The 27,474-nt window shown below is 39.9% G+C and overlaps 1 protein-coding gene across 1 annotated transcript in view; it reads right to left on the bottom strand.

The window, feature by feature from the left end:
• LOC124776659 (allergen Cr-PI-like) overlaps positions 1-27,474 on the bottom strand; it is a 120,834-nt gene that overhangs the window by 31,543 nt on the left and 61,817 nt on the right. Inside the window, exons 7-8 of the mRNA XM_047251750.1 lie at positions 21,888-22,049; positions 21,670-21,798 (exon numbers count right to left, since the gene is read on the bottom strand). Of these exons, the coding sequence (XP_047107706.1) occupies positions 21,670-21,798; positions 21,888-22,049 (291 nt within the window). The remainder of the gene's footprint in view (positions 1-21,669; positions 21,799-21,887; positions 22,050-27,474) is intronic.

Here is a 27,474-nt window from a genome sequence, read left to right on the forward strand (position 1 = left end):
TGTCAATATCGGCCACGTCGATCTGCACACCAAGTTTTTCACGCACGAGGCTAATGGCCAGGTCGTCGGTGTTTTCACGATCGTTTTCAGCTACCCCGAACAAGCGCAAGCTGTTCCTTCGCTGATACTGCTCAATTTCATCGGTGGCCGCAGACAGTTTAGCTTCTAGGTCGGCGGCTTTTTTCTCTTGTGCGGCCATGGACTTTTTAAGAGACTGGATTTCGGTGCTGTTTCGCCCGACAGACTCTTGCAGTTTGTCCATGACCGCGGCCGTCACAGAGTCCGTGATGGATTGCACGATTACGTCTAGCGTGTCTTTACTGTGCAGCGCCGCACTCACCTGGGACCGGACGAGCTCCCCGATGTCGGGAAGCGAGGCCTCACCTGCCGCCGGAGACCGGACGCCCGCGCTGCCTGCGCCCCTGTAGCCTCGCCTGCTGCCGCTTACTCGTGCTCTTCCCATTTTTCACTCACTTATCACTTATCACTTGTGGTAATCAACGGAGAACAACACACCACGGCAAGATGCACAATTAGCGCTAAAGGACACGTATTTGAGTGATTAATTTTGTACTTAAAACATTAATTTTTTTAAAGATTTTTGAATTACAAAGAAAGTTTTCCATGATACATTTCATTCCATTGCTGTAATCTGTAACACCTGAGGGTATAATTACATTAATCCTCAGGGGGGTACACGCTTAGTTTGTGTACCATGTGTTTGGCAAGCACAAGGAGCCCTAGCTAATATGGTATTTGCTTATACAACTTTACACATCGGTACCATATTTCTCTATCACACAAATTACACAGATATCTGATCATTTAACTGAGAGAGACAAACATTTATTTTAATACATCAGTGAGAGATGTTTACGTAATTACACAGTTGAATAACTTCACACTTATGAAATTCAATTTTGTCTGTACTTTGCGAACAGTTCATATTTTTTTTTTTTTGGAACCATTGTGATACTACGAGAGCTTTGAATGATGTATTTGGCATGGGATCATGATTTTTAAAGTACGTTTGAGGTAGATGACACTTTTGACATGAGCAGAGAATTTGTTTTTGGTTATGAAATTATTGGAGGAAGCTACGACGATTTTGAGAGTTGACTGAGGTGTTATGATGTTGTTATTATGATGACTATGTGTATTATGCTGTTGCGGTATGTTTATGATCAGTAAGCTGATGCTATATGAGTTATTTGATTATACAACGTATGTTATGATGAAATATTGAAGAAGTGTCGACGAATAAGGTAAGGAATAATGAATAGTGGTTAGGGACTCTGGTTTGTGAAAAATGTTGTTGGAAACCAAGAATCGTACTTTAAGAGTTATGAAATGTGTGTAAATGCGTGAATGTATCACAATGCAGACGAAAAATTTTTTGAGACTGTTATATCAATAGGATTTTGTTTCTACAGATTTGTAACCCAAATTCTTGACCTGTGAAATATTTTTATATGAGACTGTCACTGTAGCGGAAAGTGCTGTCGTAAATATTTTCGTAAGAAAGTTAAGTGACCACCTGCACGTAATGCGTCGTGGGCACCCAGATGGGCGACAGTCGCCTGGAAAGAAGTCATTAGCGAGTGCTTTTCAGAGGCACAGGTGAAAAAAAAGGGAGGCCATTATCCTCGCTATTGACATTCCTTTGTAGAAAGCATCGCAAAAAACGACACGGTCGAACTTGTAAACATATTATTATACTGTGGAGCTCTTAATTTATGATATTTACTAAAATGCCTAATGAAACGATGAGAAACATTTCACGGCTATTGTCTTGCTAATTGAGAGAAATGCCATATGGCTTGCTTTATGTATTTATGTACTCATTTTGTTAAATATCTAGTTTCTAGCTGCACTGCAGCATTGGTTAAAATAAAATTTTATAGATGTACTAATATAAATATTTTCTGTCTACAGATCGAGTAAATAATAATTTTTTCAAAAAAATGAGGGAGTACAAAAAGACATTTACCTTCACAGGAACTGCATTCATAATTTTCTTTTCAAGTACTTGGTAATTTTTTGTAGAATTAGTTTTTGTGGTGCACCACTTTAATTACTTAGACATTAAGATGTGATTATACATTTCCCTTATCTGCATTGTTATCTTTAGTGTACTATTTTTTCTGCTTGAGCTATGTCATGTTTAGGTATAAGTTATTTCATTTTCTGCTGCTGTTTTCCAGGCGTAGTGTTACTGAATTTGACTTTGTGTTACTCTTCTAAGCCAGTTTACTACTGATTTATTTTTCTTGTTTGCTGCACATTGCCTTATATTAGTTGTAATATTGCAATTGCTTTGCTAATTTCTATAATGCTGCTTGCTTCGCAAATCTGCATTTTTTTCATTGCTGTTTGCGTTACTTGTTTTGTGCTGCTGCATTGCCTCGTCCCTTAGTTTAGCATCTGAGCTCAGTAGATTTAAGGTAGCTTAAGAGGGGGTAGACTATATGAGAGAATGAGTTGCGATGAATTGGAAGAAATGCATTGAGAAGATATATGAAAACGATTTGGGCAAAAATGAGTATTGTACAATGAGCCATAATTATTTTGAGAGAAACATGGTTAGAATACAGTAAAGAGGTATAGATAGGACTTTTTGGGAATAATGATGAATGAAGGGAGATCTCCAAGAAGTAAAGAAAGTTTTGTTTGCAAAATACTGCAGTACAACAAACCCTGTCCTTTCCTTTTGTATTATTCCGCTATATGTTTGTGTACCCTTGTGTATTTGTGTTCATCCTGTCTTTATGTGTTTATCTGATACGATTTAAGTTGTAGAATTTTTCTAATACTCAGCTGCATTCACTATGATGAGGAATACTGTTATCCTCAAATACAATTTGCATTAATAATATGTTATTTACTTTGTAAAGATGTTTAGACATTATTTATTCTGTTTTGTTTCAATGCTCATGTGTGAAATTAATGTTTCGAAAACTATTCTCATTATTTTATTTATTTTCTTATGTCATAATTCCTGTAACACTGATGTATATGTCTATTTCTATTCTTTTGTAAAGCCTGTACTACTACAAATTTATCTGTATTGTTATGTTCTTTAATGATGTATTTTGTATCTTTGTTATTGTATTCTTATGTTATAAAATTGTAATTGACACCAGTTCATCATATTAAGTAACTTGTAAGTTTCATTTTACTGCACACGTTTCTGTTGGTCAAAGTATATGGACAATATGTGAGAAGTAGGGACTGATAGTGTTTTCACATGTGTTAATAATTCAGCAAGGGACTGGATAACAGCATTGCTGGTTCTAAGGACAATTCCAAAAACTTTGTGAGTGCACAAGTGGTGGTTTATGGACTTGCTATATTATCCGCAAGACTCTTCAATGGTGATTGTGCACCTGCACAGTCACAACAGATGGCTGCTGGCCATTTCTACAAGGACTACAGTGGGTCTACACCTCTGCTGACTCACCAGTACCATTATTTCTACAAGGACTGCAGTGGGTCTGCACCTCTGGTGGCCCACCAGTATCGTAATCTCTACCAGGACTACAGTGGGTCTGCTCTGTGATGACCTACCTACCAATACTCTTCAAAATTTCGACTGACTCTGTTGTGGGTTTGCTCTGTTGTGGACCAATACCTGTCTGCATATCAAGAGTCGTCACTGTCTTTCCGTTGGAAGGACAACACTACTTTTTCAAGATTGCATTGAAGTCCACTACTTCCGTGTGCATTTTCTTTTACTGCTCAGACTTTGAGTAAAACACTGCTATTTTACTGTGATGAACGATTAGGACTGTCTTTATGGACTATGAGAATATTTTAGCTTTTGACCAACATTGTATCAATAAGTGTGTGCATTTGATATCTTTGTTATTGTAATTATGAAACATTTTATCAAATCATTATTGGCCACTGCCCAAAACATTTTGTAAAATTTTTTGTGGGGAGCATGGGGGCTATGTAAGTAGGCTGTTTAGGTTTTTTTATTGGTAACGCCACCTCTGTATGAAAATCACTGGCTGTGCTGTGTGCAGTCTGTGGCTGCTTGGCATTGTTGTAATACTCGCCATTGTAGTGTTAGGCAGCTGGCTGTGAACAGCGCGTAGCATTGTGCAGTTGGAGGTGAGCCGCCAGCAGTGATGGATGTGGGGAGAGAGATGGCGGAGTTTTGAAATTTGTAAGACTGTTATGAACTGCTATATATATTATGACTATTAAGGTAAATACAGTGTTTGTTCTGTATTAAATTCTTTCATTTGCTAACTATGCCTATCAGTAGTTAGTGCCTTCTGTAGTTTGAATCTTTTATTTAGCTGGCAGTTGTGGCGCTCGCTTTATTGCAGTAGCTCGAGTAACCAAGATTTTTGTGAGGTAAGTGATTTGTGAAACGTATAGGTTAATGTTAGTCAGGGCCATTCTTTTGTAGGGATTTTTGAAAGTCAGATTGCGTTGCGCAGAAAATATTGTGTGTCAGGTTAAGCACAGTCGTGTATAATTGTTCAAAGGGGACGTTTCACATGTTTTCGTAATACCTATGTATAATTATAGAAAGCACCATATATGACAATTTAGCTCCCTCACCAGTACAGACATCTGTTCAGAGGCCAGACAAACGGGTGGTGCTTGAAGAGGCCAGCAGCCATTTCAGTGGCTGCAGGGGCAACAGTCTATATCACTGACTGTTAGATCAACATGATTTCCGCTCGGTTTCCTTGAAAAGAGTAGCTATCAGGAGTATTAATGCCTTCAGACAATGTTCCATTCAATGAAAAGTTCGATCTGTGGTCGTGGACGAAAATTCGATCTTTCTGTCGAAAGGTGAGTAGCACATTAAAGAAACATAAAATGCTTGTGTTTTTTATGAAAATGTGAAAAGATTTCTTCTGTAACAGTACAACACATGCAATGGTCGCTTATTGGGATTACTGCCGATGACTGACTTACACTGCGTGCTTTAATAACCACATGACACATTGATGAAATGAAATACTCAACTGTAGTTTCAGCTTTTGAATTTAATGCTCATTCTTATAGGTAAGAAACGAGGGTTGCCATGCTGTCAACAACCTCTTGCAACTACTTGTCAGAGTCACCCAAATACTATAATACCGCCCCCCTCCCCATGGTGGGGTACTGAATTTATCTTGTTGAACAAAATGTTCATTTTCGTCCTCTGAAAATGCTAGCTTAAGAGTGGAAACAACATGAAATTTCTATGAAATAATATACTAAACAGTAGTTTTAACATCTGAATTTAACAAGTGGTTCAAATGGCTCTGACCACTATGCGACTTAACTTCTGAGGTCATCAGTTGCCTAGAACGTAGAACTAATTAAACCTAACTAACCTAAGGACACCACACACATCCATACCCGAGGCAGGATTCGAACCTGCGACCGTAGCAGTCGCTCGGTTCCAGACTGTAGCGCCCAGAACCGCACAGCCACTCCAGCCGGCTGAATTTAACACACATTTGTATAGGTACGAAACGAGAATTGCTATGCTGTAATCTACTAACTTTCAACTGCTTTTCAAAGTTAGCCAATTATTTTTTATCTATTTATTTATTTACACATTAAGTTCCTTAGGACCAAATTGAAGAGCAAATCTCCAAGGTCATGGAACGTGTCAGTACATGAAATTACAATGTAAAAGTAATAACAGATAAACATAAATGTTCATGAACCCGAAAAAGTCAGTCCATGAGTTTAAGTAAACGCAATAAACAACACAATAAGAATCAGCTTAATTTTTCAAGGAACTCCTTGACAGAATAGAAGGAGTGACCCATGAGAAGACTCTTCGGTTTCGATTTGAAAGCACGTCGATTACTACCAAGATTTTTGAATTCGAGTGGTAGCTTATTGAAAATGGATGCAGCAGTATACTGCACACCTTTTTGCACAAGAGCTGAGGAAGTCCGATCCCAATGCAGGTTTGATTGCTGCCGAGTATTAACCGAGTGAAAGCTGCTTATTCTTGGGAATAAGCTAATATTGTTAACAAGAAATGACAGTATGGAATATATATATTGAGAGGCCAATGTCAAAATACCAGACTGGTGAACAGGGGTCGACAAGAGGTTCGTGAACTTACAAAATTTATTGACCGAACCGCCCGTTTCTGAGCCAAAAATATCCTTTTAGAATGGGAAGAGTCACCCCAAAATATAATATCATACGACATAAGCGAATGAAAATAAGCAAAGTAGACTAATTTTCACGTTGAATGATCACACACTTCTGATACCGTTCGAATAGTAAAAATGGCAGTATAAAGTCTTTGAACAAGATCCTGAATGTGGGCCTTCCACGACAGCTTACTATCTATCTGAACACCTAGAAATCTGAACTGTTCAGTCTCACTAATCATATGCCTGTTCTGTGAAATTAAAATTGTGTGTTAGGAACTGTAAAAACTGAGTCTTAATGTGATTTAGCGTTAGTTTATTTTCTACAAGCCATGAACTTAGGTCATGTACTGCACTCTTTGAAACCGAGCCAATGTTGCACACAACATTCTTTACTACCAAGTTAGTGTCATGAGCAAACAGAAATATTTTGGAGTTACCCGTTTTCATTTATATAAATAAGGACCAGGAGTGGCCCCAACACTGATCCCTGGGGGACGGACCCACCACTTGACAGTTGCCCATTCAGACCCCACATCACAGCCGTTATCAACATTATGAATAATAACCTTTTGCTGCCTCTTGCTAAAGTAAGAGGTTAACCAATTGTCAGCTACTCCCTATATTCCATAATGATCCAACTTCTGGAGCACTATTTTGTGATCAACACAATCAAATGCCTTAGTTAAATCAAAAAATATACCAAGCGTTCGAAACCTTTTGATTAGCCCATCCATTACCTGACAGAGAAAAAAGAATATAGGATTTTCAGTTGTTAAGCGACTTCTAAAGCCGAACTCTACATTTGTGAGCAAATCGTGTGATATAAAATGATCAATTATCCTTACATACACAGCCTTTTCAATAACATTTGCAAACTCTGATGGCATAGAAATAAGTCTAAAATTATCTACATTATCCCTTTCTCCCTTTTTATAAAGCAGCTTTGCTACTGAGAACTTTAATCGCTCAGGAAACTGACCATTCCTAAAGGAAAAAAAATACAAATATGGATAAATACAGGGCTAAGATGTGCAGCAGAGTACATGAATATTCTGCTAGACACTCCATAATAACCATGAGAGTCCTTAGTCTTCAGTGATTTAATTATTGACTCAATCTTCCTCTTGTCTGTATCACAGAGGAGTATTTCAGACATCAATCTCGGAAAGGCATTTGCCAAAAAAGTTATATGAGTTCCTTTAGAAACTAAATTTTTATTTAATTCACCAGCAATACTCAGAAAATGATTGTTAAATACTGTACATATATCTCATTTACCAGTAACAGAAATATTTTTGTTGCGAACTGACTTTATATCGTCAGGCTTGTGCTGCTGACCAGACACATCCTTCACAACTGACCATATGGTTTTAATTTTATCCTGTAAATTAGCTATTCTATTTGCATACCACACACTCTTTGCCTTCCTAATAACATTTTTAAGTACCTTACAATACTGTTTGTAATGGGCTACTGTAACTTCATTGTGACTACTTCTATCATTTTGATATAATTCCCACTTTGTTCTACAAGATATCCTTTCCCACTAGTCAGCCACCCAGGCTGTCTATTACTGCTAGTACCCCGTTTACAACGTTCTAATGAAAAGCAACTCTCAATGAGCATGAAAAATGCGTCAAGGAAAGCATTGTATTTATCGTCTATGTTATCAGCACTATAAACATCCTGCCACTCTTGTTCCTCGACAAGGTTTAAAAAACTCTATTGCTGTTGGGGTAACTTTCCCACATAGTTTTTAGTTAAATATGACATTGGTTTGAGTACAGAAGCCTTTTAGTGTTAAAATTTGAGCATCATGATCTAACAGGCGATTCACGCTTTCACTAATAGAATGCCCATCTAGTAATGAAGAATGAATAAAAGTATGGTCTATGGCTGTCCTACTATCCCCTTGCACCCTGGTTGGAAGAACCACAGTCTGCATCAGATCATATGAATTTAGGAGATCTACCACCATCCTTTTTCTTGCAGCATAATATACAAAATTTATACTGAAGTCACCACATGTAAATAGTTTCTGTTACATCCTACAAAGTGAATCAGTAATCCCCTCTAGCTTGAGCAGAAATGCTCTGATGTTGGAGTTAGGTGACCTATAAACAACAACAATTAGAAGTTTAGTTTCATTAAATTCAACTGCCCCTGCACACCATTCAAATATCTGTTCAGTGCAGTCTCATGATATGTCTATGGACTCAATGGAATAGTGTTTTTTACGTACATAGCCACTCCCCAACCCGCAAGGAACTCCTTGAGAAACAGCCAACTAATCTGTATCTTGGTAAAGGAAGTCTCTGAATTATCAAATTATTTAAGTAGTGCTCTGATATATCAATAATTTCAGAATCAACATCTATAAGCAGTTCACTGACTTTATCTCTAATACCTCTTTTATTTTGATGAAATATGCCAATTCCTTCTCAACTTGGAAACATTACATCCTCAAAAGGTGAGCCGTTAGTTAGAGGGACTTCTTTTAATCAGGTATACCTCTCAGCTAACTTCAATCTAAAAAAGATGCAGCTCTAACACCAACTACTACAGGAATTTTTCGATGAGTGACTCTACCACCACCACCACCACCCACTATACTGTCACCTATAAGCTTACCCAGCCTCCCCATCCCATACCTATTGGGGTGCAGGGACCCTGTCCTGCGGTATGATGTTGCAGTATAAAACGTTTGTCATCTTCTGCTGATAATATTTACTTATGCTGTTGCACAGTAGATGCTGGTGTTTAATACACTTAGATAATCTTCCACAGAGTCAAATGTACCATCTATTCTGTCGTTATGGATCATAGCTTCTAGTCTGGTAATAGCATATCGTTTAGCTAAGGAAGAAATAAATGTTTCTCTTAAACTCCCATCAGGAACTCTTTACGAAGACGATAAGGTTGTTATCCACAGTATTATTCACTCCTGGGCTCGTGTGTGACGTACGAACTCCTTACGCATATTTATTCTGCAAATGAAGTTCTTCCACATTGAACTGTCTATTCACACTATCTTATCGTTGTTCACAATCATATTCATATTTCATTGGTAGACAATTTGCATGCATAAATTATTATTTGATGTTAGGTTTCACATCTTCAGTTTGATGAAAATCCTAGCAAAATTCTGCGTTAGGTCCAGGTCCATAAGGTAATAGTTTTCTACACATAGCTGCTGCCACGTCCCAGGCATTTGATCCTGGAGAATTCACCAAGTAGATAACTGTTAAATGCACGAAGCATATCTTTTTTGAAGATTACAGGCCATTCCTCCCCCAACTGTGCTTGGCACTCTATTGTGACAACGGTGTCCCCTCTGCCCAGTACCTCACACATTTGCCGCCGGCATCTCTGTAACATGGATCATAAGACATGTGTAAATTTGAACGCATCACGGTATCTAAGCTTGTCATAGATCTCGCTGATTAAGCATTAATACACAATTTCGGACAGTCTCCCTGAAATGATACACAACCAAGTTGCGCCCCATCAGCCTTGTTACATATGTGTGTGTTATGCCAGTGGAACTGTGCTTAGGTTTGTACATATGCTTAATCAGCAAAGTCTCAGACATGTCAGGACTTACTGATGTTTTCAGACTTGCACATGTCTTATTTAGCGTCTTAATAACGTGCAGGCTGCACATGTACGATGTCGTCGACACACTTGGGTGCTGGTGGACTGCCAAACACAATTATAGAATGGACAGCTTATAATGTTAAAGAAGGAAACGTGCGGTATGTTAAACAGTTAAGTACATGGTAATGCTCCAGGATGAGCTGCCTGGAATACTGCGATAATTTTGTATAAATTTCTATTGCCATTTGGGTCTAGAATAATTATTTCGCTGGGATTTAAGAAAAGTGACAGGGCGTGATTACCTAACATCAAACCTCGAGTTCTATATGCAAGAAGGCTACCAATGTAGCGACATTATGAGTTAAACAATGGTAACACAGTTGGAATAGGTTAATGTGAAAGAGCTCCAGCTGCAGAATAAAGATATACAGATTTAACAAATTTATATATAAAGTTACAAGTCGAGGAGCGCACGCTAATATCGGTAACCATCTTATAGATTTTATAAAGTGTCTCTGAGTAGTGTCTTTGAGAAATTTTTTTTGTTTCGTAGCTAAAGAACATGCTATAACCAGACTCTAAACTGTGATTCATAATTTCGGAATGGATGGTGTAGTTTGATACTGTAGGGGGCTGTCCAAGCTTCTTAAACATCAACTTCCACTGTATGGCGGAGTAAGTTAGCATCATCAGCAGAAGATAAAAATATTTTGTACAGTAGTATAAAGGAAATACCCTAGAATGGGGTCGGTACAATGCTTGTCTGACTTTGAGGAACTAGCTGCAAGTGGGTAGCTGACTGCATAGGAACTCTCGCTTTTTGCTTCTACGAATGCACATTAAATTCAAATGTTAAAACTATCGTTCAGTATTTTCTTTTCATCAGAGTCATGTAGTTACCAGGGCAGGTTGGTATAAGTCAGTCATCGCCACCCATGCTCATATGAGATTACTTTTGTTTTGTAACGCCATAGAAGATATCTTTATGCATTTTGATAAATAATACAGAATTTTGTTTACTTCTTTCAAATGCAATTCTAAATTAGATGCAAAGATATAATTTTCGTCTGTGATCAGAGATTGAACTTCATGTGTGAAACTGTGTTCGAATACATTACAACTTCTCAGAGCTACTCATTTCAATCAATATGAGCTGGCACCATGTGGATCTACGGGTTTTCAGAGTTGATATATTGTATTTGTGCTTTCTGTAGCTACTTATGCGTATTAGAAAATGATGCAGCTTGGACGACACACTACATTAAAGACCTCTCCAAGATGCGTATTTTTAGTATGGTTTCTGGTACAAATGAGTCAGAAAAAGTGACATCTGCTATTAAACATTCTATGGATTCTTTCTTCACGTTAGCTATTAGTGTTGTTCAGCAGCTGATTATGAACAGGAAAGAAGACTTTAAACTTTACACACAGCTTTCGCATCATAGTGTGAGTGATAAGAGTCCCAGTCTTTCTCGAAACGTTTTTTGTATCACGTTGATTGGACATAAATTCAAGTAGGCCTAAGAAAAACTGTCAAGTATCACTATTTGCCTGCTTAGCTTATTATTTCAGCCACAAGTGTTTCTACTGTTACACTACCGTAATACAGACCTTTTGGACATGGAAAAAGGTCGTGACAGTTAAATTTAGTCTCCGGCCGAATTTTAGGCCTGTAAGTTACACGAGTAGTGTCAAATCTTTGTACATTTCGATAAGTAATACAGAGAGTATAAGACGTGGAAATAACATGGGGATATTTAATTTGAGAGTCCATTGTACCTTGCACCAAATGTGGTTAAATATCGAAATTCAGTTGATGCCAAGAGATGTACAGATAACAAGACATAGTGACAAATTGTGCGTGTGTTTGCATGTGTTTGTGTGTGAGTGTGTGTGTGTGTGTGTGTGTTTGCGCACGTGCGTGCCCTGCTGACGATATTTTGTGGATTCTGTGGATGCCGCTGAAGCTGTTTGGATCTTGTTGACAAAAGATCCCGCCGTCGCTCTCCTTGTCTCCACCTGTCGTAGGCAGCTTTCGGAGAGTCACGAGCAAGGACTTGCCTCAGAACAGTCAAGGAAAGTAGATGCATTGCAGATAACCAAATGCAGATGTTACACAAGTGCCATGCCACTCGACTAGAACGACATTATGCCCCTCGCCCATCTCTGACGTAACTATACTCATATTTAGTTGCAACGTGGTTCAAGAGAACAAGTTGTCCCACTCTGGGGTGCATAATGACTGTTTGTTTCATTTTATATGACTCCAAAATACTGGGCTGTGATTGGGAGAAGCAGAGCCGGCAGTTCATTGCTCATATTTGTCCCGAACTCGTCATTTCATTACTACTCTAAAACCCGTTTCCTTTGAACTGGCTTGTTCCCTTCTGCTTTCTCTGGATATTTGTATATGAGTCTAATTTATTAACCGCATTGTTAGCACACACTTTATTTCCTGTTAATTGTTTTCGCTGCTAGTGGTCCGATGAAAACCACTAACCATCGAAAAGTGTTACTAAAAATATCATCTAAAACATAGTTTGTAATTCATAAATCCCACAGGGAGCTGTGACAGTGACTTCCTCTCCTCGTAAAAGTCAATATTCAATGTGACACATAGATGTGGCAGAGCAAACACGTGTGGTGAGACATTAGGACAAACTGATTTCCGATCACAGCTCCGGTGGAACAGATAACTACTGCATTACACGTAATCACTAATAAACGCTATACACGAATGTGTGATTGCATGATAGGGCAGTAATTGCGGTGACTGCGTTGGATTAATGGTGGATGTACATTTAAAGTTAAATGTGCTGTGAAGTAATTTAGTCTGAAATAGGAGTTGCAAAATTGTATTATCTTCCACATTTCTAGCAGCGAACAGTTTAAATTACAAAGCTGTGGGAAATTAGTTTGTTATAGGTTTTATATTAATTGGGAAAATAAAATATCCATTGAGACATACGTACCATCAGTACTGAGAATGTGGTACATGTCACAAAAGCGGAAAACTGACTAACCGCTCACTTGGCTGTGGCATCGCCACCTGAGAGGGAATTGTATTTAGACGTTGACATAAAACGTAACATGTGTGCAGTAGTACAAAGAAGGTAGCAGAGAGTTATAGCCTGTCAGAAGTTTGGATACCATTCGTTTTTACCTTCACGCTTTAATTTTTTAAATTGTTCACTTAATTCCACCGATAGAGGGAGTGTAACCATTAACTACACTGGAGTTCTTAAACCTGTTTGATATTTTTTAAAGACGTTTTTATAATGTAGCGATTTTTGCTACATAAAATGCAATCACGTAGCTGTTATGGTATACAATGTCATGTGGCTGTGTTTATACTGTTAATTGAGTAATTGCGTCTAATAAAAGGAGATTATTGATGTTTCTGACACATCTAGTGTGTACTCCGGACAAGCAATCGTTTTATCTGTGTTCTCACGTGATCTGATGATCTGACGGCTGGATTTCCTGTGCGCAGTGCATCGAAGTTCTCATAATTCAGATACTTTTCCGAGATACTGCAGCAACGAGGGGTGTACGTGACGAGCAGTTAACTTGTGCCACCTGTAAGCTATGTTACACCTGTTCCATTTTACAGGACAGGTGTAATAACACCTGAGCTATTGAAGGATATCTGATAGACCTTGTCATTTTATCTATGTCATCCTGTGATTCCTTCATTGTTTCATCTCCCTAAGCTACCAATTCGTCTTCTATTGTATTTCTTTCCCCCGATCCAGTCTAACTTTTCCCAATTCTCCCTCTGAATCTCTCAACAACCTCTGGTTCCTCCTGTTCGTCCAGGTCCCATATCCATAATTTCCTACCCTTCTACAGTTTCTCCAGCCTGCAGTTCATAACTAATAAATTACGGTCAGAATCTTCATCTGTCCTTGGAAACGTATTACAGTTCATAAATCTGGTTTCTAAATCGGTCTTACCATTATACAATTAATGTGAAACCTCCATTGTCCCAAGGGCTCTTCCACGTGCTCAATTTTCTTTCATGCTTAAACCAAATGGATTACATTACACTTTGTGCAAAACTACCAGGTAGCTTCCTCTTCCGTTCCTTTCCTCAAGTCCATGTTCTCTTACTGTTTATCTTCTCTTCGTTTTCCTGCAGTCGAATTGCAGTCACCCATCACAGTTCAATTTTTATCTCATTTATCTCCATAATTTTCTTTAATCTCATTATGAACCCCTACAATTTCTTCTTCATCATGGTTTCAATATGCTGTGCATAGCAGCTTCCCTGCATTCCTATTTTCTTACTCATTTTTAAGTCTACTCGTGCGTTACTCCTAATCGGTTTTGTGTTTATAACTCACTAGTAACCGGACCAGAAGACCTGTTCATCCTGCTGCCGAAATTCATAAATTCTCATTACATCTAATTTTAACCTATTCATTTCCCTTTTTAAATTTTCTTACCTACTTACCCGAACCCACTCTCCGAACTGTGGTATGCCACTTTTGTTTTTTCCTGATAAGGCCACTTCAGCTGTGTTGCCTCTGCAACTACTGAAAAGGCTACTGCCTCTCTTTAGGAACCACACCTTTTTCTGGCATATCAACAGATAATCCTCCGTTATGGTTTCACCCACGTTACGGTTATTTGTATCGTTGAGGCCCGCAAGTGCCTAAATAAGTGGCAGCTTCCCCAAATTTGATTGTGAGCGCTGAACAATGTTGTAACATTCTATCGGAAACTTTGACCTATGAGAGGATTTACCACAATGAACAGCTGCGTCGGCTTCGAGGATGCTATGAAATTCTAGCGAGGGATTGGGCACAGATTGTATCTCCGTCTCACATAGCTGTGAGCGGCCAGCCCGCCTATAAGTCGTTAGCGTGCTGGGTAAGGATGTTTTCACGCAGTATACGCTTTGGAAAAGTTGCTTTTATGAATGGAAACAGGAATGCCTAGCTGCGGAGAGCTGAGAGCGGCCTATTGCACTGCGATGGGACACAAGTACGTAGCAATCAATTCTGGTATGCTGCGAGGTGGGGGTGGAGGTGAGGGGGAAGGGAGGGAGAGGAAATAGACGTGGAAAACACACACAAACATATATTGAGGAGTTACAGGAACAGCTAAACTTAATATTCCGTGCTACCAGAATCAGATAGAACTTCCGCACAGGTACATAGAATAACATTTGAAAAAAAGACGATTTGCAAAAACTGAAATCTCATTATACCCATTCTATAAAAGTAAGACCTGTGCAGAATTTCTGCGTAAATATCGAACTATAATTGCAAGTCAAGGACATGGTACAGGTGGAATAAATGATCTGTTGTATCATATATTTCTCCTTGGTAGTAATTCCTTGTGATTTGATTTACTAGAAGAAAAAACCCTAATACAGCGGTATTACAAGTTAAACATCGAGTGGAGGTGAGTTTATATGTTTATATGGTGCATAACACAAGATTAACGAGCTTCTTAGCATGCTTCGTATAAGACATGATTTCTGTAAATTGTTAATAGGCACGCAAATTGTGAATTTTATATTGTACTAAGATGCGTCACTAGCGAGAATGAAGGCAGAAAAAGCGACAGCCAATTACAGGCTGTATAGCTGTGGCAGCGGCGCAAGACACAGGATTGAAGGGTAAGGGTTGTACGAGAGTTGTTGCTTGGGGTTGGGAAAGCTAGGTTGGCGCTGGGAGATGGTGGAGTGAAGATTTCATGTGGAGGTGCCGTAGCATAGTCGAAAATCATAAATTCTGCGAAAGAAGCCAGTGTGGGATTTAGATGTTTTTGCGAATCATTTTATTTTTAAAACTGTAGTTTCCATCAGGTGTCGTTACAAAAGGAGTAAAGGAGAGGGAGATGAACCTGTTTCATTTTGTGACGCATTAGAGGAGTATGTTTTGCACCACCGACGGTTGAGCAGTTAAAATCTATGCAAATAAAGTTTCTTAATCGTTTTGCATCGGTTAGCTATCGGCCCCAAAGTAGTTATTTTTGAGCCATAGATTTTTTTCAGTTTGGATAGTGGTGACCGTTAGTTTCGCATGCAGGATATCAAGTCATACAAAATTACTTTCGTGCATGCACGGGGAATATCTGTATAGTGGTAACTAGTGGGAAATAAATGAAGTAAAATGTGAGGATAAAATGTGCGCTTCACGCTAGTGGTGTTTTCTGTATCTCTGCGACACGTAATGGTAATACTGAATGAAAGGAAACACTGAACTTACGTGACTAGGATCAGGTCTTCAGGACCATTACATTGATGTCTGTCTTGAGAGGGCAGGTTCTTCCTGTCACATGCTAGGATATCTGAGGAATGTGGGAAAGTAATCGTAGTTAGAAAACCTTGGACCAGCTGACCCTGTTCATTGTATCATGTAAGGGGCACTTGCTCTATAACGGCCTGCGTTGCGAATGGGAGCTGACTAGTACAGCTCAAAGGATGGAGTCATTAGCTTTCTTTGTTAAGTTGGTTCATAGAGCCCCTTTTCCCTGGAGGAAGCAGCGGTTCCTCCTGTGGTCACAGTTTGCAGAAATCTAGAAGGCAGGAACAACACCTCTGATGCTAACTATAGGCGTGGATAGGACAAGTTTATGTCTTCAGTACCGCGACATCAAGGGCATTTGTTAGACTACAATGTTATGTATCCGTAGTACATACAGTTCTCTGCTAAATGGGTCATGATGGCTTTTTATGCTGGATACAAATATTCCGACGACAACATAGTCTCACATAGGAGAAGCTATTATACATGACCACAACAAGAAGTAGGTTCAGAACCCAAATTGTTTCTAACGCTAAGACAGTCTGGAGAAATACAGTCTTTGTAGTGTAGAAAAGCAACTGAATGAATAAATGAGGCAGAAAAATATTAGAATTTGAATGCGGGAAAGAGATAGCTATGAATAACACATATAATTTCATTAACAAAAAGTAGAACAAAAAAGGAAATACGTTGGGTGTGGAAAACGACACCGAAAATTAATCAGAAATGAAAGTCTCTGAAAATGTAGAGAAGTCCAAGAAGATACATCTTATGAGACAGGCTAATGTACATGATGCACACAGACAAAATAAACGACAACTTTAGGAAAACGATGATTAGTGTTTAACGTACCGTAGGCAACAATGTCACTACGGATGGAGGCGTCCTAGGATAGGGGAACTGCGTGGACAGAAACCGTCTGTGCACTTTCGGAAGAAAAATCTTAGAACTCCCTTTAAGATATTTAGCGACAGTGTAGACTGAATTACCGTAAGGTGGTGTGTAAGCCATCGGCCACCCACCAATTCGTACGTTCAATCACTTTGGGGTGTACAAAACAAGGAATACTTAGCTGATAAAGGTAACTTAGTAACGGAAGACTATAAGGCAAGATGATGGAAACAATACTGGGAGAAGCCTTGTAGTCACTCACAAGAATTAGGTGAATTTAAATCAAGGAGACAGTGCAAGATGCTGATAAGAGATATTCACTCCTTATCCCTGAGTTTCTGAAATCTATTAGTGAACTCATAATCACTAAATATCTAACTATTCATGCAACACAGGTTGAACACATACAGCCAAAGACAAATGTAACATCACAAAAATTATTGAATGAAGTTGTTTGACACTTGGGAAGTTCCGTCTCATTTTGAAAAGAGAGGTAGTTATTACACCCTCCCCCCCCCCCTCTCCCAACCATGTGTGTGTGTTTGTGTGTGTGTGTGTGTGTGTGTGTGTGTGTGTGAGAGAGAGAGAGAGAGAGAGAGAGAGAGAGAGAGAGAGAGAGACAGAGAGTGTGTGTGTGTTTCAATTTTTCAGGGTGCTAAATGGGAGGTTATCAGGGAACTTGCATGAAATAAATAGAGACGAGGATGGTGAGACTGTATTGAAAGAGCAGTATATTCTAAAATCAAGCTTTTTCATCAGCAAACACTGCACAATAAACAAGAATTTAAAACACCCTATTGACATATGGAGGGTCATAAAATTCAATCCATGAAATACAGATAAAATGTAGCAGAATAACTGTAGATACAATCAACTATAAAACGCCAGTACAAAACCATTAAATGAGGACAAATTGGAATGGCGAGGTGATTAATTAAAATGATGGATGACTCTGACACTGTGCAATGTACTAAAATCCCACACAGAAACTGACTCAACAGATTCAAAAGGGTAGCTTTCGAAACTCCGCGGAAAAAAAATAAATACAAAGTAAAAAGTGAACATAGTACTAGGAATGAGGAATTAAATTACGCTGTTCAACAGAAAAAAGAGCAATATTTACTGGAGTTTACGAGAAAACTCCTCAGATATTGGAAGATTATAAAACACAAAGACAAGAAACAAAAAAGTTAGCAAGAGCTGCACGTATGGACAACCGTGAAATATATACAGTTAATAAAGAAATACATGCGCACAGCTGTGATTTCCAAATAATGAAACATTTAAACAAAGAAGAAAAGGCAAATTTAAACTTTCTAAACAGAAAAGACTGGATTAAGTTCTGTAAAAATATGTGGTCGGTACAAGAGGAGAATGACAAAGTAGAAGAAATAAACTCATGGTTAATGTATCTACTATGAGTTTCGAAAAATATAGCCTCATCTGTCCAATGTTTTATTTATCTAACAGCTGGAATTAAGAGTAAGTAATACCAAGTAACATATGTGAAAAATGTCGTAAACTTTTCACTGAAATGACGCATTGATTGTTTCAGTAGATGCACTATGGAATATCTCAGTCCCGCCACTACAAGTAGCTTTACGAAAATGAATATGGGCCTCAGTAAACCAGTGCAAGAAAATTACACCAGAAAATCTTTAAAATCAAAAACACGTAGTGGTGACGATAAAATATTAACAGAGTTACTTGATGAATGTTATTCTGAGTGTGAGTTTTGGAACATATCGATGGTAGGCAAACAAAACGTCGTAACTCTATCTGTCTGTGAAAACTCCTAATTTCAGCAACCAGTAACTCAATAAACAGAGAGAAACTTGTAAGTCCATGGATTTCTCTTAACTGTCAATAACTAGGCTTCTACTACACAGTTACAAATTTAGCAACTTTCTGTATCACTTCATATTACTTTTTAAGAAACTGCTTTAGTTTCACCCGCAAAATTTAACAAAATGGGGTTACGGGGTTTTCATTGCCTGACATCGATATTAAGTTATATGTGGAACCAGTCATTTATCAGTGGAACGTTTCCCTAATGGCTGATATATGCAACCCTTAAGCCTTTGTACAGAAAAGGAGATGTAGCAGTAGCATCAAATTTCCGGCCTATTTCACTTTAGCCAACATTCTAGAAAATTTTAGAAAATATTGTATACAATCGCCTTCTTAACCACATGACTACAAATATATTGTCTGACAAAGAAAGTGAAGCACCCAGAAGACATGTTCGGAAGACAGTATAGTGGTGTCACTTATCAACAGGACAATACTCGCGAACATTTGCCATTTGTCCCTATGAATTGCCTGAGTGGTGGTGAGGTACTCCCGTGGCCAACATATCTTTCCCCTATAGAACACAGTGAGACCAGCCCGGAAGTCAACTGTACCGAGACGACAAGCATCAGTTACAACAGCTGTGGGTCAGCTTGTATCTCACGATAATACCCATTATACTATTGCACGTAATGACCTATCGATCCAACTTCAACTCCTGCAACTGGACAATTTTCCATGTTACGGTCAACTTGCGGATTACCGTCTACAACCTGGCTTGCACACGGTGAAGTTTTAAATTGTTTACTGTCATTGTTTTGGTACTTACGAATGCATGTTGTTGCATGAGTTCAGCTAACGATGCTTTCCAGAGCAGATTCACCACCTCTTCAAATTTTGAACGATCTGAAGATGTCTGCAGATAGCAACCGAAACTAGTTATCGAACTTTAACTATGATAGAAAAATCGTGGTCTAGGCATTAAAAGTTTAACTTTTAAAAACTTTTATTTAATATGATGCAAAGCCTTTTGGATACCCTTCCCATCTGAATCAGTGCTTATATTCAGTCCACAGGGAGTGGAAGAGGACGCTAATAACTGCTCAGATACTTCCAAGTTCGTTGTAAATTTGACTCGCCTTTCTAATCACTGCAATAACATTACAAATTATCCCCGTGTTTGTTACCTATATTAGGAAGAGTGATATATTACCATAGCCACAGTTCGGATTTCTAGAGGATTCCAAATTTGGGAAAGCTATTTACACATACTGCCAACGGCCTTGCCGCAGTGGTTACACCGGTTCCCGTCACATCACCGAAGTTAAGCGCTTTCGGGCTGGGCTAGTACTTGAATGGGAGGCCATCCGGTCTCCCGAGCGCTGTTAGCAAGCGGGGTGAACTCTGCCCTTACGATGCAAACTCAGGAGCTTCTTGATTGAGGAAGTAGCGGCTCCGGTCTCGTAAACTGATATACGGCCAGGAGAGCTGTGTGATCACCACATGCTCCATTACATCCGCGTCCAGCGACGCCTGTGGGCTCAGGATGACACAGCGGCAGGACGGGCCTTGATGGTCTGTTCGGGTGGAGTTTCGTTTTATTTACACATATATCGAAAACGTACTTAATTCAGTGAACAATGCAGTAGACATTATCTGGTATCCTCTGTCATCTTCCAAAGACTTTTTATTGTGTAAATAAAAACGTACTTCAAAGCGAATGAATATCAAGGTTCACCAGGACACGCAGCAAAATTTTTCAAATTATATCTCTCAGACAGGAAGGAAACGGTTTCAGTAGGAAAGAGTCCTGTGTTAAGCTATAAGGCATCATCCAACTGGGAACTAATTACATGTGATATGCCACAAAATCACCATCTTAGGGCCCACAGTTTTTATTCTGTATATTAATGACGTTTCATCAGTAACATTATCAGACGCCGAGTTTTTACTGTTCGGAGACGGTAAAAAAACACTGCAATGAATAGCAAATCAAAGATAGTTTTCGAAAAATCTAGAAATGGTGCCTTGATTAACCGTAACAAATTATTAACAGTATCAGATAATGTATCACATAAAATTTGACTTCCATACATCTGCAGCATAGTAATGTGATGAGCTAAAATAAGTGTAGTAAACAGAATTTGTCTTTGACTGCTCAGGGCTACAGAGGGCTAGGAAGTATCATATGTACATCAGTGTACTGTATATTTAAACATTTTATGACACGTTTTTATTACTTTTTAAAGGTAAATATGTTTAGAATTGATTTTACTTATTTCACATCCACAGGGCCGTTTTACTTGGAATGTATGGACGATACATTAGCATTTTTTTGGTTTATTAATATGAATTGTGTATTCTCGTTTTCTGACATGTTCTACATCTTTGGGGATCTCCTCACTGTGGATGCGTGGAACAAAAAGTACTTATAATCTGTTCTGATTTAATCTAAGTGGTTACCTCTTTGCCACTATCTATCAAACATTTGGAGTGTTATCACAGGTAATAGCACACTTTTAACGGAAGAATATTTTGTGCTACTAAGGGCCATTCATCGTCGTCACCTGAGAGTTTTTAACGCAAGAGAGTGAAGAATAAACGGATCACGATGAAACATGCCGCGCACTTACGTCTGATCATCGTGAAGATGTCGCGTGTTTCATTATAGCCACTAAGATTGTGTAGCAGAATAGGTACTGCATTTGTTGCGATGCAACCACGATATGTGTTAACATTTTTGTTACTTTTTGTTAAAGCTGAAACTAATCGAAAGTTTTAGTAGAATGGCATGAAGGTGTGAGGAAGAAATTTTAGCAACGTAATGATGATGTAAATGTTGATAGGAACTTTTTTTTTAATTTAGTGGCTTTCGGGTCGTGTCATACAGCCATATCAGTAGCGTAAAATCAGTTATGACGATACGAACGTAAGTACAATACCCAGCCCCTGAGCGGAGAAAATCTGCGATCCACCAGGGAATCGAACAAATAGAAACTTACTTCCTGGATGCGGTACGGTGGCAGGTTATTCTTGTAGACCTCGAAGATGCCGTAGACGCGCTTGATGATCCGGTAATAGAGCGGGTCGCGGTACATGGTGAGGTGATGGTCGAGTGCGCTGGGCGCCATCTGCGGGCAGAAGGAAGAGGCGAGGCGTTCAGTGGGGGTGTGAGAGCAGTCCGGCAGCGGCAGCGGCAGCGCGCCAGCCGGCCACTCACCCCGTACTCGTGGAGCGGGTCCGCGATGTGGCCGTAGAGAGCCTGCAGGCCCCACGACACCGACCGGTAGTAGTTGGGCGCCGGCGAGCTGGGACCGCCCATCACGATCGACGCCAGCCTGTTGACCGCGTCGCTCTCCTCCAGGTCCTCCAGCTTCTTCTCCTGTTGGATCAGCCCCCAAGTTAGAGTTAGCAGTGTCTCGTCACTTGTTGCTTCATCGCCGTTTAATACATCAGGCGGTATCAACAAGTGGCTTGGGGATAATTATGAAAAGATGAAGTCTTCCGAGGCATGGAATACAGAACATTGCAGAGGTACATAGAACAAAATAAACACACGACTAGGCATACTGAGGCCAATTATAGTTAACAGTGCAGCAAGACAAGGGTACTGTTCCTTATACAGTTCATTAAATACAGATGTTCGTGTAACATTATACGCTACTGACCATTAAAATTGCTGCACCACGAAGATGACGTGTTACAGACGTGAAATATAACCGACAGGAAGAAGATGCTATGATACGCAAATAATTAGCTTCTCAGAGCATTCACATAAGGCTGGCGCCGGTGGCGACACTTACAACGTGCTAACATGAGGGAAGTTTCCAACCGATGCCACGTCGAGCATCTGCACTACGCCGGGCAAAGCGAGGTACCTCATGATATTTGTGATTTCAGTGTAACATGTCCAACACTCTGCTCCTATATACATAGGTGGTAAAAGAAGAAAAAAAGAAAACGTATCTTAAATGCCTGACCCAGAAACTTCGTATTGATCTAGGGCATTCATTCGAAACGCTGTAGACAGACCAGCGTCTGATCAAGTTGACGCCAGGCCACAACAAACAGAATACTTTACTAAAGTAGGCGTTTATTTCTTGGAGCATCGTATTTGTTATTATGCATCTGGGAATACAGTGTTGCAGTTAACAATGTTATTGTGTGATGATCGTTCGGAAGAATTAGCAAATATTTACGTCAGGCGCATTTGAAAGGTGGTTTAAGCACGATCACATTTCCATAATCCTTCTGATGAATCGTGTATGGCAGATGTGCTGCCTTTTAACTTGGACATGTACACTTCGTAGTGACTTTAGTTGCTCCTGAAGATGAGTCTGAGATCCCAAAAGAGGGTTGTACAAGAGTTCAATAACAAAAATTTTGTACGACTGTAGCGGAAGTTTCAGTTATAAACAATACCCAAATACATTGGGCGAGACACCTGATGTTAGTGATGCAGCGAAGATGGAGCTGTTTGCAATTTTGATCACGTCAGCAGGGGGGTACACTGTCTCAGTTTGCAAATAGTATGCTGACTGCAACATGGTATTATTAGGCCCCTCTGGACTCGTTTACTGGAAGCTAAGATATGATCAAGATGACCATTCGTTAACCTTCCTCGTATACCTCAGCACAGTGAATCCAATCACATACGCTCTAGTTAAAAATGGAATATACAGTCGAACGGCTCACAGCTGAGTTCATAGGTAAGAGCATATTTTGCCTTGTTGCACTTAGGGGGCCAGAGTTGGAGGCATCAGCTAAAGAAGCAGCAATTTTCTGAAATAGAGATACAATTTCGAGGATAATGGCGTGAAGAGAGATTGCTTATAAAGTATGCAGGAATACTAATGCTGTGCAAATATTTAGCAGACAGGAGGCTTTGATGACATTATTAATTCATTCGGTACCCTTTCTCCCAAGTGGGTAATATTCCTCGCATTACCTAAAGTACTCTCGAACATGTTCCTGCTGGGCCAATACATTTACCCCACATGCTCATTACATAGGGTGTGTAGTAAATGATCGGGTGACTAGTCTCTTCTGCATTAGCATCAACATCCCTTGGTTAACACCAATAACAGTTCAACGCTGCGGGAATTAACATGGGTTCTGCAAACAAGGATCGTGAGAAACTCAGCTTGCTCTGTTCGTATACCAGCTGACTATAATTAAAGTGCAATTTCTCGCAGAGGACAAATGTGGGCTATATTAATGGTATGGCAGCGAAATTTGATAGACATGCTAATGTGTTAATGCGGAACCTATTTAAGCTCGAAAAAAATTTGTTCCAAGTTTGCCCGCCAGGTGCAAACCTGGTGCCGTACGTCTCCGGCGCTGATATTGAACAAGATGTGTAAGTGGGGGTTAATAATAAAATCAACATTACACCTTTCCCACTTGTTTGATCTTTTCTGCCCATGTCCAGATCCTAATCCATCTCATACGGAAAAATTTCGGTACGTCTTCTTGCATTTCACAGAACCCGATTTTTACATGGTTTGCCAAATGTGAAATTACTTTTTTCGAGAGTATCATTAGAATATCTGCCATGTTTCGCTACCATGTGATAATTACTGCCCATTCTGGACGTCTGTGAGTAGCTGCACTTTAATTATAACCAAACAGTACAAGACCTTTCATATCTGACAGTGATTCGGATTCTTCGCCCAGCCCGAGTATTCAGATGGAGGGACAGTCAGATGTAATTGGGCTTCATACCACTGGCGGAGCTTGCCCCTGCAAGGGGCGCTACCAGCGCTGCAGGCATGTCGCGTCGGCTCGTCCGTAAAAAATGCGGCCCAGCTCTTGTCCGACAGGTCTCGCTATTCCCGCAAGAATTTGATACACGAGGTCTGCAGTAGATTGACCTTGCCTGTGTTCACTTTCTTATATTCAGTTCGTTCTCTGGACTGTTTGCGCTTGCGTACTGCGACTTTCTGGACCTTGGTTCGGGCTAGTTATTCACTTCGAGTCGACTCCGCTGTCATCCACCACAGGAACTACATGTCTGTACCACAGGTCTTCGCATCGCCAACCGTGTGACTGACGATAAACTGTGTTTCACCTATACCAAGTACGATGAGAAAAGACCCAGCAGACAGTAAATTCCTGCATCATACTTGATGCAGTGTTCATGAATTCCGGAATGCATTTGATACAGTTCTGAATCGTCGCCTAGTGCACTAAATACTAGGATATGGAATACCAGATCGTCTTTGTAGCTGCAGAGTTCCTCGTAAATAGAACGCTGCGTGTGATTCGAGTTGTGAGAAATCTTTAGGCGGAAAGTAATTCCAGACATAGCCCTAGCAAATAACACAGTTATTGTTAACATTACACAGAAACAACCTTGAGGAGAATATTGGAGGCTGTTGGGTGATGCTGCTTTATATAGAGAGATCGCAATGCTAGAAAATTGTAGTGAGGTCTAGAAAGACGAACAGAGAATCTACAACAGGTGCAAGGATTGGCAGTTAACCATCAACATAAAAAATATAATGTTTTGCACATATATAGTTTAAAAGAGCTTTTATCGTATGGTAACACGATTGCCAAACATTCAATGGAAGCAGTCACGTCCATAAAATATCTGGGTGTAGGCGTCCCCGACCATTTAACTTAGAAAGACCTCATTAAACTAGTCGTACAATCCGCCGGAGTGAAATTCGTTGGAATTGAAGTATAGTCCACCACAAAAATAGGTGGCTTTCAGAGTCCACGTTTTACGGAGTCTTTAGTTTGATCGTCAGTTTGGGACCTTTAGCAGATGTGACTCATAGACGAAACGCAGAAGATCCAAAGAAGAGCAACACATTTCGTAATAGGTTCGATTAGTAAGTGCGAAATTATTATGAAGATGGTCTTACAACTCAATGGACAGAGTCTACAAGAGAGGTGTTGCGTATCACAGTGTGATTCGCTGTTGAAGTTCCGAGAGCGTACATACCTAGAAGTGTCTACCGATGTATTATTTGCTATGTATATCTCCTTGGAAGACCGTTAATGTAATATCAGAGGTATTGTTTGCTATGTATATCTCTTGGAAATACTGTTAAGGTAATGTAAGAGGTATTCAAGAGGCTTACCAACAACCGTTCTTCCCACTCTACCATTCGCGACTGGAACAGGAAAAGCGGAATTGTGACAGTGGCACACAAAGGATCCACCGTCACATACTATAAGGAGGTTTTCCGGGTGTAGTCGTAGATACAGGTGTAGGAGTAATGCTGTAATGTCTTTGGTAATATAACTGTTTATAACATAATAAGGAACGAGGAACTGTGGCGTAAGCCGAGCCCGCTGACATTAAAATACTAGCTTTTGAACTGCAAGCCTACATGGCTCAGAGACAAGCAAGAAGAGGCATGAGAAAGAGACTCAGCACGGCAGAACATCCACCTACAACTGCGTTCCGGAAGCAGTCGGGAGATCAGGCTGGGGCAGGACCGAGAGGGGTTTTATGAGACCGCGACAGCCATCTCCCAATCTCCACACCTTGGATTGCATAGCAGCACGGCCCCAGTTATGCTCCAGCGCGCTGGGGGACAACCATCAAGAGAAATGAAGAATCTAGCTAGGTTATAATAACAACTACAGTAGTCACTATACTGCTGTAGCGTAGTGCTGTGTAAGGTTGTATAGAAGTGTAGTCTAGAATTAAAAACTACAAAATTGGTGGTCCGACACTGCAGCATAATATAGTAGAGCAATTGCATGTGCCTCTTGAATTCCGGATGAACGTAGATCTGCGTGCGAAAGAATTTTTTTCTTTCTCTTAAAAATTATTACGATTTTTTGATGCAGACTATCCCCCTCCCCTTTAACCATAATGTTTAATTATACTAACACGTTTGAAATTAAACTGATAATCCAGAACTTTATTACCACGCCCTTGAGGCCCCATTCATTTTAGACGATGTATAACTTTTCGTGTTTAGCGCCACGAAACGATAATCTCCTGGACACGACAGTCTCTGTGCGGAATTTTATCAAGTCCTGGAATACCTTGGCCCCAACATTAATTCATCTGCTAATGGACTGTGGCACTCAAAGAACTGTTCATTGTGCCTTTACCCAAAGAAGGAAACAGGAAAAGGATACATGAAAAGCGGCCTGTCACCTTACGTAACTCAGACTCTAAAATCAAAACACGGACTGTGAAACAGCGAATGCAACCGGTGTTACAAATAAATACTAGTAAAACACCAATATGGTGCGGTACTTGGACGCAGTGAAATATCAGCTGCCTGCGATCTACGGGATGTCACCTGTAGTCTGGTGGTCAATAAAGATCCCCGCACGATGCTATTTTTAAACTTTTTAAAGGCACATGACCGCAAAAACCATGAATGACTGATTAAGGTATTCAGGAAGATCGGTTTTCGGCCGAAGTTTCGTCAGACTATTGCATGAATGGCCACCTGTCCGACAAAACTGTAATTAGGAGATATATCAGGTATCATCGCGGTTACAACCCTTACTTGTACGCATACCTAGTGAACACTTGGAATCAACATCGGATCGGATAAAGTGGCTAGCATTGCTTATGCTAATGACGTCTGCTCAGCAGTACGATCCATAGCAAATCTGACGGAAGTAGAGAACAGAGTCAGCGACTACAACACGGTCACCGGTACAAAACTAAACAAGAGACAGACGACGTTGCTCCATGTAGGAGGAGGCATTGTTGATGCTACCCAACTCGACTGGCGTGCAGAGAGGGGACAACATAAATCTCTCGGAGTCTACTGGGCTGCAGTACCAGATGTGATGGCGACAAATAACTGGACAGACATGCTGCA

This window comes from Schistocerca piceifrons, chromosome 2 (assembly GCF_021461385.2).
Source record: "Schistocerca piceifrons isolate TAMUIC-IGC-003096 chromosome 2, iqSchPice1.1, whole genome shotgun sequence".
NCBI classification, from domain to species: domain Eukaryota; kingdom Metazoa; phylum Arthropoda; class Insecta; order Orthoptera; family Acrididae; genus Schistocerca; species Schistocerca piceifrons.